This window comes from Misgurnus anguillicaudatus, chromosome 11, assembly GCF_027580225.2.
Source record: "Misgurnus anguillicaudatus chromosome 11, ASM2758022v2, whole genome shotgun sequence".
In the NCBI taxonomy this organism is placed as follows: Eukaryota; Metazoa; Chordata; class Actinopteri; order Cypriniformes; family Cobitidae; genus Misgurnus; species Misgurnus anguillicaudatus.
Window position 1 is genome coordinate 22,657,995 of NC_073347.2, and position 22,466 is coordinate 22,680,460.

At 39.1% G+C, this 22,466-nt stretch overlaps 1 protein-coding gene across 3 annotated transcripts in view; it reads left to right on the top strand.

Annotated features, from left to right (window-relative positions):
• Nucleotides 1–363: 363 nt before the first annotated feature.
• unc5b (unc-5 netrin receptor B) overlaps nucleotides 364–22,466 on the top strand; it is a 94,457-nt gene continuing 72,354 nt past the window's right edge. For 2 of the 3 annotated variants that reach the window (XR_012372162.1, XM_055170364.2), the window contains exon 1: nucleotides 364–1,059. Coding sequence is in view for 2 of the 3 variants with exons in the window: in XM_055170364.2 (XP_055026339.1) it covers nucleotides 972–1,059 (88 nt within the window). In the remaining variant the exon portion in view is untranslated. The remainder of the gene's footprint in view (nucleotides 1,060–22,466) is intronic. The other variant, XM_055170365.2, reaches the window with a different exon arrangement.

Genomic DNA, 22,466 nt, shown 5'->3' on the forward strand with positions numbered 1-22,466 from the left:
ACACTTTCAATAACTTTTACTGAAATGTGCTGGGACTGCGAGCGCGAGCCATCAATTATTTGACAATGGTTGTGCCAAGTTATTACAAATACCTAAACTAACACAAACACATTCCGCCCTTCACTATTACACTGATCGTTAAACCTTAGATGCTGTCATAGACAGTTTATAAAGAAAAACAAAATTATGGAATGAATAATAGTTTGAGTTAAAAAAACATTTTGTATGGTTATATCCCCAAATAAAAAATATAATATAAAGTGAATAAAATAATAGGCTAATAATAATGATGTTTATTCGGTGGATCCATATAGTCTGTCTCCGGGCTTTCTGTCTTTCCAGTAACATCTCTCACATTGCTGAAGGTTGATCATTGGCTGATGGGAGAAATGAGAGGCTGGAGGTTGGCGCTTCGCACCCGTGTCCGTGTGTTTACACTCACAGTGCTCAACACACACAGACGAGCATACGCGTCAGGACCATGGCGCTCCGCAGATAACAGCGGACATTTACAAGCTATACACAAGTATTACATACAGTTTTTTTCCCTCTGTACTCGATAGGAATAACGTTGTAGCCTACTTTTGTTTTTGATTTGTTTTGTTCATTCGTGTTCGCGTAAAGAAAATGCGTTCACCGGCACGGAGTTGTGAATGAGATGAACTTTACGCAGATTGTTGGTTACCTTCTGTTTTACTGGAATTCCTCCCTGACTGGACGTTTTGTGTAACTGTGTCGTTTTAAGGAACATCATATTTTTCTATAATCGCGGGAAATATCTGGGTCAGACTGTAAAAGGAAGTTTTTATAGCAAAGCACTCTACGGTCCAAGTTAAGTTGGAGGGACTCGTCTCCGTATTTCACACCGTTTGAAGTATCCGGAGACTGTTGACAGAGGATTCAGCGAGACTTCAGCCGACTGAAGCGAGAGAGCACCTGGGGACATTTGGCAGAAGCGTGACCGGGTAAAGATGCTCTCTGCTTGGATACAGCGCGACCAGTCTGCCGCGTCCTTTCTCACTTTAGTTCTTCTATACGGAACCTTTGCGACCCATGCAGGTACGAGCAACCTTATGTGTCTCTTTCACTAGAAATAATAGAAACTTTCATATTGCAGACTTCCACCTAGAAATAAGCAGGGGTGCGTTTTATAGCACGCATACTGTACTCACTTATGTAAACACGCACACCCCAAAACACAAGTCAAGTAGCATGTATTTCTTATTGATTACATTAAGAGAAAACGAGGCTGCAATGTTAAAAGTTACACGATTTTATTTCTTACATGCTTAGGCGAATACAATGATTGTTTGTAAAGCTTGTATGTACTTTTATATACTATTATATTTCATTATTGTTTATGTTTAAACCCCGTGCTGGTTATTGCATAAATGCAACTTTGCATGGAATAATACAGAGGTTAATAAAGGTCCAATATAATTTAGGACAGATGGGGAAATATGAATGAATAAGCGCTTAGGTTTATCCATCTTTACCTTGATGCACATCTCTGAAATATAACAGGTGGCACTGTTCATTTTAAATATTAAACTATGTGCATCCTATCTATCTATCTATCTATCTATCTATCTATCTATCTATCTATCTATCTATCTATCTATCTATCTATCTATCTATCTATCTATCTATCTATCTATCTATCTATCTACAGTATAGAGTAACGAGTACCAGTTGACAGCATGACTGCTGTATGTGTACTCATCTCTCTCTCTTCAGTGAGAGATATATTTTGATGTCTTTCTGCTTGCGGTGCTGAGCTTCTAAGCAGAGGAATAAAGCTGAACCCCTGGTGTTCTCTGAGTAATTAAGGTTTAGCTCGATGCCTTCCTGGCTTTAGAAGGAGAGAGAGAGAGAGAGAGTGAGAGAGAGAGAGAGAGAGAAAATATAAACCTTGAAAAAGAAAACAACATCTAAGGGAAAGCAGAGATAGTGAATTCTTAATGAACATGGCATCATTTATATACATCTTTATTTTATTATTTTTATATTATTTACATGACTCTATATGATTAATTCATGGATGTTGTGTTTAGCAAGTGATATTGATTACATCCCATAGTGGTTAAATGTTGGTGCTTTTTCCAGTAAGTAACATTACTAGGCTATCAAGTAGCCTAATATAGTTTTCATGTGTACTCATTAAAAGACTGCTTTAACTACGAGGCCTGATGTCTAATCATGGCATTGAACAAAAAAGAAACCAAGCTAAATGAACTCGCACAGCAAGTTAATGCAAGTTTCTCTAATGGCTGCTTTAATGAAATCACCACACCATCTGTTGGCATATTAGGCATATTTCATACCTTTGCAAAATTTGAAGTGTCTAAAACTGCTTAAAAGTTGTGGATATGGTGTACCAATTGCTGGAGAGACGTATGCAAGTAGATCATATTGTGATGTTATTTTTCTGCATGGAGGCTAGCCTACCTTCTGTCTGACCTTAGAAGTGACAGGAGGCAATGAAGCGTACAAGAAATCTTTACGCTGTCTTCCTACACATGAAATCAGATTGACGTCCAGTGAGTTAATATAATTGTTTTCCTTTGGTAAAAACAAAATAAAATCAATAATAAACTGCAAATTTGTAGAGGTGTGTTAACTTTAAATGCACCTTTAGCAAAAAAACACATTTATCCACCATATGACATATGTGAAAACTTTTATAACTTTGCAGACAAGTGTCTGTGCCGACACGTATCAATCACAGTCAAGATAGATAACATTTATCTTTGCGTTCCGTCCATTCTTGTTTTCTCCTCCTTCCGTCTGTCTGTATTGTGGATGTGCTGAGCTCAGATTTCCTGTATGCTACAGCTTTCTCACTGTTGACATACACATTAATTACCCAGACTGCCAGGAACCCACGTCTGGCTCCTTTGCCCCATCAGCTTTTTCGCTCTGTGTGCACACATGTATGCGTGTTTCTTTGGCAGAACATCCTCGTATGCAGGATGAGCGGTGGAAGATGTGTGCTCTTGTGTATGTCACGTATTTTCAGTTTGCATGCACGTGCGCATGTTGCGGGAGCTGGAGAAGAAAAGGCACTCAGGAATGCTTTAAATAAGACAATAACTTTTGATCCTCATTGTTTTGACTCTTTGGAGACGATTGAGCAGATGAGGTGACCCTGTAGTGTGAATGTAAAGTGCTGTTGGCTGAAAAGTGGGCGGGCATGGGTCAGGCTGGAGTGCTTAAGGTCGAGACCGAGGAGGGAGGTATGCACTTGTAGCCACCCCATCTTGCTGCTTAGAAAGCGTAACATGTTGGATCCTCCCAATGGGAAGTGTAAGACTTCTTCGTTGGTAGTCCAGGGCATAGGGGTGTAATTGGGTATCTTTAGGAGTAGGTCATCTGTGTCCTGCAGGATGCCATTGCAGATTCTGATATCAGTCGTGGATATGAAAAGTCTTAAAGTAGTAAGAGAACTAGTAAGCCTTGTAATTAGGTTTAGATGGTGAAAAGTAAACGAAACAGGAAAGAATGCTTAGATCTATGAGACGGCTGGTGAAGATTTGAACTGCCAGTCTTGTGGTGTGCATTAGCTTTATGGCCGCTGTGGGAGGCAGAGAGAGGGGTGAGGAGAGGGCAGTGGAGGAGATCGCTGGTTTTCCACTCACCCCCATACTGTATTATTCATCACTGTAAAGTGGCCCTCTTTAATATTTTAAAGGAGTTTATGGTTGCGTGTGATCTGTTTATGATACAGTAGATTCCTGAAGTGGCGATGGACGTGCATCTTTGTGCATACAGGTGTGCATACCTGATGAGTATTATAGTTGGGTTAGTGGTAAGCAAAGATTTTTTTTTTATAAGGTATGGGAACTTTGTGATGATTGTGGTGTTTTATTATCTTGGTCATAATTTCCTTTGTTGAATAGATGTCATATTTGTTGAAAACAATAAAGCGTAAATGGTTAATAAAAAAGAAATGCACACACAGGCACACACATTTAGTATGTGGAATGATTATTGTTTTTGATGCAGGCAGAGCCCAGGGTGCCAAACTCAAATGTATATACATTTAAAAAATAAAAAAGCCAAACTACCCTGCTGGAAAAACCAGTAACCAGCATCCAGAATCCAATGCTGGTCATACCAGCAAGACCAGCATTGTGTTTTGGTGCTGCTATGGTGGTGACCACCAGCTAAACCAGCCCCAAACCAGAATGGACCAGCATGGGAATTATGCCGGTCTATGCTGGTTTTTCCAGCAGGGTATGAACTCTTATCAGTGGATGTATGTCAGAAACAGGGACTCACTTGTTTGCACTTTAGTTTGGTTTCATTGGAACAAAGGGAAAACGGAGAAGCACAGATATCCCTCGCAATGCAACTACTGTATGTGCTGTTTATATCAAAATAGTTTTTTTGCAGATAATTGCATGCATTTGCATACATTTCATTTTTAAGACAATTATGTTTATTTATACTGGTGTCTTGACAAAGATATATGAGCAAGTTGCAAAACTATATCGCTCATCTATAACGCTATAACGCACCACCAAAAATTCTGCGCTAGGTCAATGAAAACTGAACTGGAGTAGCCTATACACAAACTGGAATGATTGAAAATATTTTTGATTGCGAACTGCAAATCAGAACCCTTTTGATACTGAAAGCTCTGAATGTTATTGAATGCCAGAGTGTGAATGTCGATGGTACATGTGCTTGTGCGTGTAGCGTAGGTTATATGTGTGTGCAGCACGGAGATAAGACGGTGCAGACATATTCATCTACGGCTTAAAAGTAAAAAGCAGATAGGGAAAGTGAGAGAAATACATCTAAGAGAGACGTATTGAGATAGATGGAGCCCAGGGATTGCCTTTTAAATAGACTTTATTAAAAAAAGAGTGTGAGAGTGAAAAGTCAGGAGTCAGAAGCATTGGCATTCAAGCATCATTAAGTCCCTGGCACGCTCTGAGAGAAGAAGACAGCGCTGGGCGAGAAAAGGAGGGAGAGCGAGGAACGGTGACAGAGAAGAGCGTGTGATGAACGGATCGTTGAGTGGAGATGTTTTTATTAAGGTTCTTATCGATGCTTGGAGCTCTCTGTATTAATGGTGGACATTTTTAATGCTTTGCCAATACTGTGCATGTACACCACCATAAATCTGCAACAAACAGGAGGGATGGAGTCTGCGAGAGAGGAAGGAAGAGTAGGGAGACTAGGTTAAAAAGATATATTAAAGAACATGGTGGATTTGTAATTGCAGGAAAGATATTCACTTGAAAGCGGTAGGATGAATGGCAACAACTTCATAGTTTGCCATACAAACTATTTGTATGGCATTTGTGTTGTACTACTAAGCAAATGGCACAATAATGTAAAGGTAATTTAATTGATGATTTAAGAATTAAAGGGACATTCCACGTTTTTAAAAAATATACGAATTTTTCAGCTTCCCTAGAGTTAAACATTTGATTTTTACCGTTTTGGAATCCATTCAGCTGATCTTCGGGTCTGGTGCTACCATTTTTAGCATAGCTTAGCACAATCTATTGAATCTGATTAGACCATTAGCATCACGCTAAAAAATAACCAAAGAGTTTCGATATTTTTCCTCTTTAAAACTTGACTCTTCTGTAGTAGTTACATCGTGTACTAAGACCGACACAAAATAAAACGTTGCGATTTTCGAAGCAGATATGGTTAGGACTATACTCTAATTCTGGCGTAATAATCAAGGACTTTGCTGCTGTAACATGGCTGCAGCAGGTGCCCGAAATAGTCCCCTGCCATTGAAAGTACTAAGGGGACTATTTTCGGCTGCTGTGTAATATCACTACGCCTCCTGCAGCCATGTTACAGCTGCAAAGTCTTTGATTAATACGCCAGAATGAGAGTATAGCCATATCTGCCTAGAAAATCACAACTTTAAATTTTCTGTCGGTCTAAGTATACGATATAACTACAGAAGAGTCAAGTTTTAAATAGGAAAAATATCGAAACTCTTTGGTTATTTTTTAGCGCGATGCTAATGGTCTAATCAGATTCAATGGATTGTGCTAAGCTATGCTAAAAGTGGTACCGCCAGACCCGGAGATCGGCTGAATGGGTTTCAAAATGGTAAAAATCAAATCTTCAACTCTAGGGGAGCTGGAACATGAGCATATTATTTTAAAAAGTGGAATGTCCCTTTAATGCGAACATAAAAATACCCAGAATTCACAAATAAATAAATTGGTTTTTATTTACAGTACACTGCACTTTTTTTTAATACTTTCCACTATTAAATAATTGATAAAGAATTAGGAATTCCATTCATAATTAACATTTCCCTTGCCTCATCTGCATCATCAGGTTTTTTCTCTAAATGTATCACAGTGCATTATGAGATTGCCTCCTGCTTTAGAAGTTACTGTATGCTGCATGCGTGCCTATGATACCTTAAAATGCTGTCTCTGTAGGCAGCTCAGATTTTGGAACAGAGCAAGCGCATGGTGTAAAGGGATAGATGGATGGATGATGGGAAAAAAAGAAAGACACTTTAATGAAGTCAAAGGAGTGGTTGAATGAGAACAGAAGAGAGGGAGACTCTTCACCCCACCCGGGATTACGGCAGCTGGGTGGTGGTGGAGGTGGGCTCGAGGGGCGGAGAGTGACAGGGTCTATAGAAGAATAACTCGGTGGGGTGGCTTTGTGTCAGACCTGAATAGAGAACTGAAAGAGGCTCTTTTCTGCCACTGCGTGTGGGGTGTTTGTGGGGTGAGGGAAGAGGGGCGAGTGTCCTCGCAACTTCTTTAGCTTCTTTAGAGAGTGACTGACGGTGTATGTTTGTGTTTCCTCTGTCTCTGCTTTCCATTCATAGTCACACTTCTTATTCACTCCTCCTAAACAATACCGTGAAGAGCCGACAAGTTTAAGTCAGAATTCATTGACAATTCATTACTGTACGTACTGGAAACCTAACTTTTTCATCTTCTAATGCAAACATTCCTGTCGTGGCATTAGCAACAACCAGGTCATAGGTTTGATACCCGGGAAACACACATACTGACAGGTTGAATGCATGGTATGTCGATGTGCATTAGCAATGCAAAAGGTCATAGATTCGAACCCCATAGAGCACACATACTGATCAATTTTATGGCTTGTAATAGTCTACATTGTATGTTGCTTTGGATGTAAATGTAACACCAACCAGCTGGCACAGAGTGAAAAGCTTTACATCACGAAACTGTGTGATGGCTGAACATTTCACAGTGAGCTGACCGACACACTTGCGCCAAGCCAGCAGTGATTTTGGCGGACAGCTTTCCCTTAGGCTCAGGGCTGCTGTGCCTGGCAGAGTCCAGAGATTACTGCATACGGTAGAATCCATTCCAAACCCAACAGCACGACAAACATCTAGGAGCATCAGTCTCTCACTTTTAGTCTGTCGAATTGCTCGCTTTGACAGTATTCAGCTGTGCTGGCTAGAAAACCAAGACCGTCATTTTGATTGATAGATGTGACTTGTATACTTGGTCTTTTTTGCCAACGCTTCTGTGTTTACGTTCAGTTCTCTAAGATGGTTTTGAATCGGTCTGACATGCAGACCGCTTGTGTTAGGCTCTTATATGAAAGTTAAAAGAGTTTTAAAAATGAGGAGTGCAGGGGCTCCCAGTCAGACCCCCTGATGGTACCTGTGGGGGTCTGGATAGCATGTCAGATTCCTTTCGGCAGGGGTCTAGAAGTGGTGGTGCCATGGCCACGTGAATAAGTCTCCTGCTGTCCACCTGCCTTTGTGTATGCTGTCTTGAATGAGAGACTTTTTGAGGCCATGGAGATTTTCCTCATCTTCTTAGCCTTCAAAGGAAGTTTATCCCGGTCCATGCCTAGATTAGACCTCAGCCAGCCTGTGATATGTGTGACAGTACATTTTGTTTCTGGGTAGATGCCAAACTATAGTTTTAACTGGTTGAAAGGAGTATTTCGGTTTTAAAAGTTTATTTCTATACACGAATATCAGCTGATGTTTCACTTGTCTTCCGCCATTTTGAGTACCTGAAGTGGTCGCAAAAGAACTAGAAGCTATGCCTTCAATATGTTGTGAGCATCAAAATCGCTATTTTTACAACACTAAGAAGGCTCGACACAACATGATACTTTGCTCTAAGTATCACCTGTGTCTCTACATGTGAACTCGAGCATTGAGAACATTGTTTGTGTACACAAAGTACTAAAAAGTAGTTTTAAAGAACTGACTTTGGCTGTTTTGGCGTCCACTCGCCGCCATCTTGCCAGTCAAGATGTATCGATCTCCAAATGTGACGTAAGGAGGGAGGAGAGTAAAGATGGATAGTTCCATATAAATGCACGGTTAATTCGTTGTTTTGTCGGAAGTGAAAAACAATATTGACCTTCTAGTTGAAAAAGGAGCCTCATATGAGATTCATTCATTCGCATTCGGAAATCGATTCGGATTACGTCTGGCAAAGATGACGAGCTGACACCATAACAGCCAAAGTCAGTTTCCAAACCTTTCTTTTTAGTAAACTCTGTGTACACAATGTTCTCAATGCTCGCGTTCATGTGTAGAGATCAAGGTGATACTCCGAACAAAGTTTCATGTTGTGTCGCGCCTTCTTAGTGTTGTAAAAATAGTGGTAGTTCGGTAGCAGCGGACAGCGGCTGGAAGAACGCATCAGGGATCGAGTAGGCATTACACCCTAACCAAGATATTTTTTTTAAGTAGTGTTTTTTATGACAGTCAAGGTGCGAAATGTTGTCTTTCGTAGCCTTTTACTGTATCCGTAAGAATCATAGACAGTAAAAGTTAAGAAATCTGTAAATCGTAAGCTAGCCAGTGCTTGTCAGTAGCCTACTGGTACTCAGTAGGTACTCAAGATGGGGGCATGACGTAAAAGGTCACATGACTAATTTTCATCTATTGCTGCTACTTCTGTGGCACAAAGGGAGTTTCTGCACAAGAGCGCCCTCTGGCTTTGGGATGTGCGGGGATTTCACCGTAATTCATTAAAATTCATTCACTGAGAAAATATACATTTGCACAATTAATCGTTACAGCCCTAGCTGGGTTTTTACGGACTGGGTCACATCCAAAATTATTCTTCTCTGCAACACGAAGACTTATGGTGCATTTTTCTATATAGTGTAAGAAAACGGAAACTGAGATTAATATCTTTTGTATAGTAAATGTCAAATGGGTTAGACATCCACAAAAATTCATAATTGAAAACACATATATTTTAAGCTGTCCCTTTAAGTCTCCACTACTTTATGGTAAGCCAGTTTTTGACAAAGGATAAATATAAACCACTCTCTCACCCATAATCCCTTTTCCATTTTAAATGTTTGCTCACTCCATCATGCTCTTACTTCTTTGGCTTCCTTCACTGGGATGGGGGTTTACAGAGTTGCTTTTTGGAAAGCAGCGTGGAGAATCCTATCTTTCCGAGTTTAACGCCTATTAAGGCTCCCATCTGCCCCAGGGGTGGAAGAATATTGGGGGTTGAGGATCTTTGGGGGGTTTTATTAGGGTCCTCTGTGGTTTGCATGCTACAACGTGGCCTCCTGGGAGGTATAGGGGACATCTTCACCGAGAACACACACATACACGCACATGCCTGCTCACCGGCTGGTTTTCAATGTCGGAGTGCTGGAACGAAACGTCCCCTGTGTGTGTGGCGTGCTGGTAAAGGGAGTGTGATGGTGTGTGACCAAAGACTAATGTTCTTTTGTGATGTTGCTCTAGTTTTTTTTTGTGACAATCGTAGAAGGCCACACACACAATGTGCTTTTGTATACGAACAACTCTGCCTTATCAGCTAATAAAAATGTGCTGTTTGACACACAAGAGCAGTGTAAAAATGCTGATGAATTAATATGATACACAGTACAAAGGTTTACACTGAAGGAAATTGATTTTGATGTGTTGAAGCTACATACGGTTTGTTTGTGAGTGGTTGTGTATTACTTAACTATCCTTCAGAACAGAACAGATTGGCAGACACTTTTTTCCAAATGAAAGCAAGAAACTTGGATTCAGTGTCAATACTGTACCTCAGGAGTGACTTCATTGATTTTGCTGCACCCTTCGTGCTTGTTTTGAAACACCTCTTGTTGTCAGCTCCACACATCTGGTTTCCCATTTTCTAGTTTTGCCTGGATTCCTTTCCATTCCTAGACTGAGAGGTTGCAAAACTTGAAAGTGATGGGAAGTGAAGAGAGAAGAAACAAGCACAGTAGTCTTAAAATGCTAACTAAGGTTCACAAGAAGGCCTGTCAATCAGATGTTTTTCACACCCCTTGCTCATGCAAATCTATGCTCTGCTGTTTTTGACACTGCTTTAGGAGCTGTTTACACAACAGCGTTTTCAACAATAAATGTTACATTTTTATGCAGTTTGGCTGTTCGTTTACACAACAATGGCATTTGACTTGGCAATTGTGAACTTTATAAGATATAAAAGATGTAAATCTGACTTATTCCAATGTATAAGTGCTATAATTGGGTCCCCAGTGCTTCTATCAACATGGAAAATGTGAAAAAGATCAACCCAACTTAGTTTTGGTAAACCATTCTCTGCAAGCATGTGAAAAAATAAGTCATTGAAATTTGGCTTCCCCTGTGATGTCAGAAGGGGATACTACCGCCCCTTAATCTGCACTATCCAACCAAGACACTGGCAATTAGTGCAGAGATCAACTCATTTGCATTTAAAAGGACACACCCAAAAACAGCACATTTTTGCTCACACCTATAAAGTGGCAATTTAACATGCTATAATAAATTATCTATATGGTATTTTGAGCTAAAACTTCACATATGTACTCAGGAGACACCAAATATTTATTTGACATCTTAAAAAGTCTTGTGAAATGTCCCCTTTAAAAGCGGTTGCTCTTTCATATAGCATTTAATGACATTTAATGGAGTTGTGTTTCAGATGTTTTTACTAAAATTGCTTAAGAGAAACAAAAATAAACAAATCAGAGAATTATTAAAATACATTAAATGATAAGCAGTAAAATATCTCATCTTTGATTTTTCTTTTCTGATGAAGTCAAATGTATCAATTAATCTTTTGATTATTTCTTTAATTAAAATGAATAAAATGAATAATTTCTTATATCTTATTCTATTTCTTTCATTTTGTATTAAAGAATAAAGTCTAAAAGCTTTTTAAAATTGCACACAATTTCACATTTCCACAAGTTTAAAAGCATCTCACTTGTTGTTAAAAGTTTTCAGAATAGATATTCAGTCTATAAAATGTAATGATAAGAATTTTATGTGCTTGGAAAACATCTGTCAATCACACTTATAGCTACAAATAATTTTTTATGCGTATGCAAAAAACCGTATGCAAAGCTTTGAAAAGCATACATTGTATGCAATACCTCTCCTGGCCTACAGGGCTCTATAGGGAGAAGTTAAAAATCTGACTTTTTCCATGTTTAAGTGCTATAATTGGGTCCCCATTGCTTTTATCAACCTAGAAAACATGAAAACGAACAACCCAGTAACTTTGTTTTGGTAAACCATTCTCTGCAAGCATGTGAAAAAAATAGGTCATTGAAATTTGTCTCCACTTGTGATGTAAAAAGGGGATCTTATTATAATAATACCGCCTCTTAATCTGCACTATCCAACCATGCCACTGCCATTTAGTGCAGAGAGAGAGAGAAAATTGTTACCGCTTTCAGCCATTTTTGAATAAACAATGCCTCTCTGTCTTCTTTTTCATTGGCTAACTCCTCTCCTGGAGGATCACGGGATAACAAGTGTCCATTAAATGAACACTTTGGGATCTTGCAGGATACTTGCGGGTACTTTTCACTCACTGTTTTTCAAATACTATGAATTTTTTTTTGCATACTACTCGCCTTGCCTACTGTTTTTTTTCGTACTATATATTATGGAAGTAGGCGGTTTCTTACGCAGCCATGGAAACAAATTTGTACACTTTAAAGGCAGAGTGCACGATTTCTGAAAAATGCTTTGGAGAAGGGAGTCTGGCCAACTACCAAAACACACTTGTAGCCAATCAGCAGTAAGCTAAACAACATTGTTGCCTCGGTTGCATATGTGTGGGGTGGGTCTGTCAAAAGATGGTCCAGATTCTACAGTATTGGGGTAGGGGCGTGGACCCTGCCTTTAATGGTACAGTTGTATAAATGAGGGAACACACGTACTATTCTGATGACGAAATATGCACCCCGCGCATTGTACGGTGACCCTCGCCTACGCGTAAAAAGTGAACTATACTTAAGCCTTAAACAAGCAAACTTTGATGCTACTAACTGCCTACATGAAACTCTTACCAAAATCTTTAAAGAGTTATATTTAATTCTAAATGGATAAATGTTTTTCAGAAGTGCTTTGGACAGTTTAGGTGGGTGACGGCTCTATTTTTATTTTCAATAGATGTGACCTACTTGCTTGTCAAATGCATAGTTCTTCTCTTAGTATTTGTATTTTATACTTATGCCCACCTCTGCTGTTTCCCAAGCCTCTTACCCACTGATAGACAGATGGATGGTGCGGTTGACCTCACTTTCACCTTTTTTGGTCACTCGGCTCTGCTCCACCTCTCTGCTCTCATTATCAGGTGAACCGAGCGTATAGAGGTTTCTTGCAGACTCTAGCGGTTATACAAGACCCGGACCTGATGCATCTCCAACCGCTGCCATGGCCAACACTTCCCCAACGCAGCCCCCTCTCCAACCCACCCATCCATTAACAATAAGCAATACGGCTCTTATGCCTGTAAATCAGAGCACAGGGTGTGCACAGGGTTGGCTAGGGCCCTATCACAGTGTGGCTCATGTTTACGAGGATTAAGGAAACAGATGGACGGCCATGCTGACAGGTGTGGCTTCATTAACTCTCGGCGCGACCATTCTACACTTCTCCACCCCTGCACATCTCGCTCCGGAGCGCCGAGCCAACCCAGAGGTCTGCGGGGAGAACGAGGTTACAACAGGGGGAGGTGGATCACACTGGGGACGCTTGTGAAGATGTTTATTGATCGGAAAGCTGAGATGTGGGCAGGGTGTTTCTACTTCATTGATTAATGTTGAAGTGAAGCAGTGGGACTTTCTTTAAAGAAAGACTCCTGACATCATGTTGTCAAACCAGAGGCGAGATGGTTTGTTTTTCCCAGTGGAGTTCTGTATGTAATGACAAGCCCTCAGTACTGTGAGTTTGTGCGGCGTTTTGTCAAAGAGTATTTGTGACAATATAATAATGACAAATTCATTTCAAATTGATTTTAAATTGTACGACAGGACTGATGGAGTTCCTTTTTTGTCATTTGGTCAAACCAGCCGTCAGACACATTGCGTCATCATTTTCCCACTCTCATGTTGTAACAAACCTGTATAAATTTCTTTGTTCTGATGAACACGAAGAAAGATATTTCGAGGAATGTTTGTAACCAAACTGATCATGAGCCTTCACTTTCATAGTAGAATAAAGAATACTATGGAAGTAAATGGGGCTCATGAATTCCTTAAAATATCTTCCTTCGTGTTCATCAGGACAAAGACATTTAGAGGCTGTTTACACTTGGCATTAACATGCGTTTTCGTCGATCGGATCACCAGTGGACGACGTTAATTTTCCAGGTGTAAACGGTGTTCAAAAAGTTTTGAGCGTGTCCACTTTCGACCACTTTCAACCACATTAAGAGGTAGTCGAAAACACTTTTGATCGGATTGCTTTTGTAGTGTAAACACACATGTGGTTGAATGTGTTCGAGCAGCCACAGGAGAATGCCATCACTCCGCCCATTTATCTAATCTGAGGTACTGAACACAATGTTTGACGTCTTTTCTGACTTATGGCGTGAACACACGGTAGGGCTGCAGCTATCGATTCTTTTTGTAATCGATTAATCTAGCCCTGAATCGATCGATTAATCGAGTAATCGGATAATTTTCTTTGTGTGTTTTTAAACAACCAAAACAAATAATGCATAACGAAAATGACTTGGCTGTAAAATGTTCAAGCATTTGGCTTTTATTTCTAAAAAAAAACAGAGGTATTTGGCTCCAAGAAATAAGCCTATTTATTTAAATGTTTTACCCATTTAGTGTTTATAAGTGCCAGTGCCAACAATAAAACACTTTAATTTATTAATATGCAAAACAGGTTTCATGCTGTAATCTAGCCCTGACATCAAAGTAAATATCTGGTTTATGTACATTTCTACACCTGCAGCATTTACCATTAGGCTACTAACAAATAATATATCATTTCTGGGGTGAGCCTATTTGCTATGGTAACAACCTGTGTGTATGCGCGCACGTGCACTTGTGTTTGTGTGTGTGCACGCGTTCTGTGCGTGAGGAAGAGTTACACCCCAGTCAGACGTTCAGTTGCTTCATTGCATTTTGGTACTGCAGAAATACATACATTACTTTTCAATAGAACGCTGCATTTGGTTTGCATCACTTGCATTGCGGTGCATTTTAGGTTAAGAATCCGTTCGAAAAATCACAACATCACGTCCCGCTGTATACAGTGAATGCATGCTGAAATTATTGTTGCGTGGCTACATAAAAGTTTAAGCATATGTGATACATTGCGAGATCGGTCTGACTCGCGTGAGAGAGAATAACTTCCTTATGCTAAACTCCAATAAGACAAAGATTAGTATTATTGAACAAAATATGTCAGATTAAGTTGCCCATCTATGATTGCACTGTGGTGCCGTTTTTTGGTACACACACCTGTAGTGCATGCGTGTGTGTTAGGTTCTTTTTTAATCTATACTGTCCTGCAATTGAACATGAATACGTTTACTACTTAAAAACATCAAAGCTAAACATCATATCTAGTCAAACCGCATAACGACATCGCTACAAATACAGTATGGGATTAAAATCAGCGGAAGCTAAGTTACCTTGTTTTATCGACGCTTGGTGAAACAACAGTGGATGTTTTCAGTTCAGATGCTGAATGTAATGATCCCAAACTTTAGATAGTCTCTCTCTGCCGTTTATGGACATATTCGCTCCGCCATCGCGCCAACTAAATTCAAAATGTACCACGCGCTATGATGCGCTTCCTGAACATTGAACAACGGTCCTTGTGAATCAGATCTCGGCGCGTGTAGTGCGCGTCATAGGAATTTAACGAGGCTTCGAGGCAGAATTTTTGCCTCGAGGAATTTTTTGAATCGAGTAAATCGAGTAACTCGATGAATCGTTTCAGCCCTAACACACGGTGTACAGGACTATTTTTCGCCTTTCATTGATAAAACTAAAGTGGCTGATCTCCGCAGTTCTTTTTAGTAAGTATGTCTGAAGAGATCATATGAAAAAATGTGATACTGATATTTACCGAATAGTCTCGACATGTAAAACGTTAAAAACAAGCAAAGCCCTATCTGTGCACGGAAGACGAATTAAATGAATGACGGCACACTGTCGTCGGATTTCCATTGTTAAGTTGCAAGAGGAGGTTAACTGAAAATATTAGGATATTGACCGAATTTTTGAGCCTTTATTCGGAAAGGACAGTGAAGAGTGATTGGAGAGAGATAAGGTGGAATTGGGAAACGACCACAGATTACATTCAAACTTGGGTCCCTTGTTGTGATTACTTGGACTAAAATACAACCCAGATGTGGCACATGCATCACAGCAGCACCCCCAGTTTCTTCCTTTTTTATTTTGAATTCCGACTTTCATCATTTCAAATGTTTCTGGTTGCATAATAACTGTTTGTTATGTTACTATGTTTATTTTGTCAAAAAAAGTGAATTTTTTTTACGTCAAGGTTTTTGCCAAAAAAGCTTGCATGCACTTAGAGGGTTTTGCAGCGAAAGACAGCCAAAGATATTACCAAATTGACATAAAATAAAGCATTTCAATTACTGACAATGTTTTTGCCATCTTAAATCATCATTTGATTCCTTGAAATCAAATCCATGACCTTTGCTGCTAACGTAATTCTTTACCAATTGATCTACAGGAGCACCTAAAATAAAACATAACTGATCGCTCTGCAAGAGTCATATTTGAGTGCATCACTGAATCATGCATCATAATTTAGCTGTTTTGAGTACAAATGGTCATTGCCCTGAAGATGACAAAATGGTATTTTTTTAAGGAATGAGAGACAGGCACCAGAGATAGGCTACTCTTGTGCACCCAAAATCACTGTCTCAACACGTCTATCGCTACTGTAAGCCATGTGTACAGCACAGTTAAACACCTACTGGAAGCCCCACCTTGCACATCATGCAATTTGAACCTAAACCCCCAACACCCTTCATTTGTCTTTTAACATGGAATGAACACGGAACCTCCTTGGACATCCTAATAGTTGACTTAAACCAGGTAGACAGACTGCCGTCCAGCAGCCCGTGGGAGAAAGCTTTGACAGAAGATGTTTTTGGAAGGACAGATCCACAGGGAGTCTTTGTGGTCTGTTCAATGTACTGTAAAGGCTGCAACCCTACAGTATGTCACTCTGGGTTGACAGGTGGTGTAAAAAATGAACTGAAATCTCTTTTGGGGTCAAAGAATACTTGTAGTGGTCTTGATGTTACCATCTGCCTGTAATAAGGATTTAAACACAACAAAGGGATCTGCAAGGCTAAGTGTATTCCCATTTGATGCTTCTAGAAATCACTTATTCGGTCATTGCTCCATTGCTGCTTATTTTATAGATACCATCACTGCAATTGCTTCTTTTAATCTGCTCGCTCATAATGACTTCCAAACACATTTAAGGTCTTTCTGCTTTATTCGCGGGACAAATTAAAGTCCAATGGTGGAGAAAAGAAGGCCTGGCAAGTCTATCTCGTAGTCATTTGCTGCTTAAGTCTAGGGCTGCAGCTATCGATTCTTTTTGTAATCGATTAATCTAGCACTGAATCGATCGATTAATCGAGTAATCGGATAAAAATTTTGTGTGTGTTTTTAAACAACCAAAACAAATAATGCATAACAAAAATGACGTGGCTGTAAAATGTTCAAGCATTTGGCTTTTATTTCTAAAAAAAGACAGAGGTATTTGGCTCCAAAAAATAAGCCTATTTACTTCAATTTTTACCCATTTAGTGTTTATAAGTGCCAGTGCCAACAATTAAACACTTTAATTTATTAATATGCACAACAAGTTTTTATGCTGTAATCTAGCCCTGACATCAAAGTAAATATCTGGTTTATGTACATTTCTACACCTGCAGCATTTACCATTAGGCTACTAACATTTAATATATCATTTCTGGGGTGAGCCTATTTGCTATGGTAACAACCTGTGTGTGTGCGCGCACGTGACACCTGTGTTTGTGTGTGTGCACGCGTTCTGTGCATGAGGAACAGTGATACCCCAGTCAGACCGTTGCTTCATTGCAATAGAACGCTACATTTGGTTTGCATCACTTGCATTGCGGTGCATTTTAGGTTAAGAATCCGTTCGAAAAATCACAACATCACGTCCCGCTGTATACAGTGAATGCATGCTGAAATTATTGTTGCGCGGCTACATAAAAGTTTAAGCATATGTGATGCATTGCGCGATCGGTCTGACTCGCGTGAGAGAGAATAATTTATGCTAAACTCCAATAAGACAGAGATTATTATTATTGAACAAAATATGTCAGATTACAAGTTGCCCATATATGATTGCACTGTGGTGCCGTTTTTTGGTACACACATCTGTAAAGTGCATGCGTGTGTGAAGAGGGTTCTTTTTTAAGCTATAGACTCTCCTGCTATTGAACGTGAATACGTTTACTACTTAAAAACATCAACGCTAAACATCATATCTAGTCAAACCGCATAACGACATCGCTACAGATACAGTATGGGATTAAAACCAGCGGAAGCTACGTTACCTTGTTTCAGAGACGCTTGGTGAAACAGCAGTTGATGTTTTCGGTTCAGAGGCTGAATTTAATGATAATGTAATGATCCCAAACTTTAGACATTCTCTTTCTGCCGTTTATGGACATATTCGCTCCGCCATCGCGCCAACTAAATTCAAAATGAACCACGCGCTATGATGTGCTTCCTGAACATTGAACAACGGTCCGTGTGAATCAGATCTCGGCGCGTGTAGTGCGCGTCATAGGAATTTAACGAGGCTTCGAGGCAGAATTTTTGCCTCGAGGAATTTTTTGAATCGAGTAAATCGAGTAACTCGATGAATCGTTTCAGCCCTACTTAAGTCCTCATAACGCAGGCTGCCGCTAGCAAATAGCGCTTATGTTGTTGTATAGACATTTGCGTTATTAAGTGCAACAGAGCTTTTGTTTCATTGATTTAAACTGCAGAGTGTGACTGACAGGAAAAAGAGTGTTTGTACGAGCCTTTGTGCGGCTCGCGCCCACGTCTCTTGCTCGCTCGCTCGGGGCTGCGTTTAAGATTGCATTTGTTTGTGAGTGTATGTTTCTGTTGAATGACACTTGTACAGTGCTGTGGAGTGCGTAAATCCATCCTAAATGAGGCCTAGACCCTTAAACACCACAATTTACACATCTGTCCTGAGGGCACAGACACATAGGAAATAATGACCCACAATCGACTGGAGACGCTATGGTGGCCACAGAGGAGAGAAAGAGAGAGAAACGATGGGAAACAAGAATAAACAGGATGTATAGAAACAAACCTGCCCTCTGTCTATTCCTTTTCTCTCAGCAAGAGCTCCAATTACACGACTATGTCTTACCTGTCTTTCATCTGCTAAGAGGAGCAGTGTTGAAATGATAGTCCTCTCTCATGCAATTACACTTAGACGTCCTGGATAGGGGCTGTGTCGCACCCGGCGACAGAGATACTGCCCTAAATACCTTTGAAGACATAAAAGACCCGTTTGACTCTTTGATCCATCAGGCATCTTCTTAATCTTTTGTATGCAACCCCATTGTCTTTGTAGTATTGTTGTTTCACTGGACTTTTAAACTGTATTTAGTGGTGAGCAGGGCACAACCATAACACTTTTTGGTTTTGGCTCAATCATTCAAAAAATATTTGAGTTAATTGTATTTTTACAAAAGCAACACACACATCTCTGCTACAGATGAACATTTGAAGTTTGTTTCTAGTACTTACCATTTTTTGGACAATTACACCAAACGTGACAGAAGTGCAAACGTTACAACTTACCCCATAGGTGGGGTAAATTGTAACAGGCAGGGGGTTAGTTGTAACACTTGCTAAAAATGAAGTTTGCAGGCAAATATTTCAATACTATTTTGTCTATTTGAAGTGGATATTGTTTATATATCTGTTTATAATAGACAGGTATCCACACTGTATTCATTTATCCAGTCCTTTTCTAACAATAGAGACAGAGCGCAGTTATGCAAATTTGAAAACCACGCCCACCGGGGGGGAAAGCGATCCAACCGTCTCCATTGACTTTGTATTGCGAGAAGCTGCCTCCTTGTCATTTCTGGCTTATAACAAAAAACTGAATAATGCCTAAAAGCTGCTGTGTGACAATATGTACAGCTAACAAGCCAAAGAACCCAGAAATAAGTTTTTATAAGCTGTCGAGCCGTAAAACCCAGCCTTTAAGGAGAATAAAGTGGATCGCCGACTACGTTTCCCCCTAGTGGACGCAGTTCTACTAATAGTATTACTATGAAAAGTTGCCTGTATCCATTTCTGTGTCTTTAAACGCTCGTTTTTTGGGGTCGACAGCTTATCAAATACGTGAAATCAATACGGAAAAAACTAATCGCTCAACCCTGTGCAACAATGTAAATGGTCCGTATTAAAACTAACCCCCACGTTTTTGCCCCGCGCACCCCTACTGTATGTTTACAGTACACTTATAACTAAAGCTACTGATATGATACTGTACTGTAACTACATGCTTGCTGTAAAAAGCTGACATGCAAGAAAACGACATACTGTTTTTATTAAGGTTTATATAAGTTCATGTTATGGCTGTGTATCGGCAAGAATCTGATGATACGTTACTTATCCCCGATACGAGGGTTGAGATACGATACGCTGCGGTGCTGTAAGCAAGTTTATATACCGGGATATTTCTTATTTTGGGAATAGAATAGGAAATAATTTTAGGAAAGCTGTCATCAGGAACACACCACCACATGCAAACCGTAGCAAAAAATATTTAACTTGTGTGAACTTGTTCCAGAGTGAATTAAGAACCGACCCGGACCCATCTAATACTTAAACATTGGACCCAGACCCATGAAGAACCGAAAAATGCCATAAATGTAATACCCAAACCCCTTTTATTTGATCGCTTGTGTGAACTTGTTCCAGAGTGAGTTAAGAACTGACCTGGACCCGTCTAGTATTTAAACGTTGGATCCAGAACCATGAAGAACCAAGAAATGCCATAAATGTAATACACAAACCCCTATTATTTGATAGCTGGACCAGCTATTTTACTGCACATTATGCTATTAAATCAGTAAACAAGTTGTGAAAGTGTAGCGCGTGGTTGCTTTTAAAATAGGAGCCAGAAACCGGAGGAGACTGGACATGCGCTGTAGCATGTTAGCACTGACTGACTCTGATCACGGCCGGGTGTTCTCCAATCGACTTGGGTTCTAAACACATTGTTAATCAGACCTGGGACCTGCAGCAAACTAGGACCTACCTGGACCGACTGACCATTTAAAACATGTCCTGTACCTGTCCTGGGTTCTCTGTGAAGACCTTTACTTCCTGTCACTCTTGAAGTTCAGAGATAATAATATCTAGCCGTCAAGATTGAAAAAACAAGTACCATGAATCTTGTATGATAAAAAAATTTCAATACTGCGTTTTTGAGAATTGACACAGTACCTGCAAACAAAATATATCCGATACGCATGTGTTTCAATATTTTCTTACACTTACACTCTTACACTAGTTCATGTACACTGTGTGGTTCCACAAAGAATCTTTAACATCCAGAGAAGATTTCTGTTGCACAAAAGGTTCTTCGTAGAGGAAAAACGTTCTTCATACTATAAAGAGATGGTTCTTTTAAGAAGCTCTTTGAAGATCCAATAATGAATTTTCTATGGCATTGCTGTGCAGAACCTTTAAGAACCTTAATTTTGGAGAGTTTATAGTAAATAAAAGAAGTTTAATATATGTGCATATAAATACATTCATTACCACTATTCATGAATCCTTCAACACTGGCTACCATTGAGTATATGTTGTTCTTTTGATGTGGAGCGTTTGAGCACAAAGGTTTTGTTGTGATACTGTAGGCCTCTGCCGTCTGTCGTGTCTGAGACAGGCCAGTTGAAAATCAAGAAGATCTGGATCTATGAGCTCAGACAAAGACCTTCACAGAGCCAGAGTTCAAAGGTGGTATTTTATCAAACATACAATGACAATGATGGTTTAATCGCTGGGTATTAATCAAGCTCAAGAAGGAAAAGTATTTGTGTGTATGTTAAAGATGAAATAATGAGTTTACTATTGTTACAAAAATACTTTAAATACTTTAAAACTCATTTACACTGAAAAAAATGGTTGCAATCAATTTATTTAAGCTACATTTAAACAAAAGTTTTATATTTTACTTTACGTTACTAATCTTTTTTTGTTGTTTAAATGTAGCTTAAATAAATTGATTGCAACCACTTACCTTAAAAAAATTTATTAAATTCAATGAATAATTTTTTTCAGTGTACAGTGGTTCTCAAACTTTTGACGTGCGCCTCCCTTGTGTAGAGTGCATCCGTTTGAAGCCCACCAGAAAGAAAATGTTTGAAGAAAATGTGTGATATAAAACAATCTCAAACTTAGAATTTGAATTAAACAAACATATTAACTCATTCCCCGCCAGCCATTTTTTTAAAGTTTCCCGCCAGATTTTTTTTGTGATTTGCCTTCCAGGAAAAGTTTATTCTAAAAATATATAAACATAAAAATATATCAAATGAAAGAACAGAACCTCTGCTTTCAAACAAACAAAACGGGGGAAAAAACGTTTCATTCTATCTATATTTTTTAATATAGGGTATTTAAAAAAAAAAAATATATATATATATATATATATATATATATATATATATATATATTAGCAAAAAGCTGAAATAATAGCATTTTTGTGAAGGAATTTTGTTAGATATCAAATTCAGATTGATTAGCAAAACATACACAGGGTTGGTAAAATTAGTAAATAACGCTTTGGCTTCAGTTTTTATCATAAAAGTGCGCTTTTAGTGGATAATCGCAGTATTGCCGATTAACATAAAAATTCATCAGAAACACTGCAAATGTTTTCTCTTAATTGACGAGATAACTCGTCAATGGCGGGGAAAGAGTTAAATTATACAATGTAGTGCTGTTGATTAGTAGCTTTATTTTCTCAGTAGTCTTATTTTTTTATCGTACAGAATTTATGATGAATTAATGTATTTAAAAAATGTGGCACCATATCCCCCCATTAATTTATAGTAATAGAAACAAGTATATTGTTTGAATGTGACCCTGTCGCAGCAAATGTCATTTTTGTGATTCACATTTCTTCATAAAATCATACATAATGTAAATAA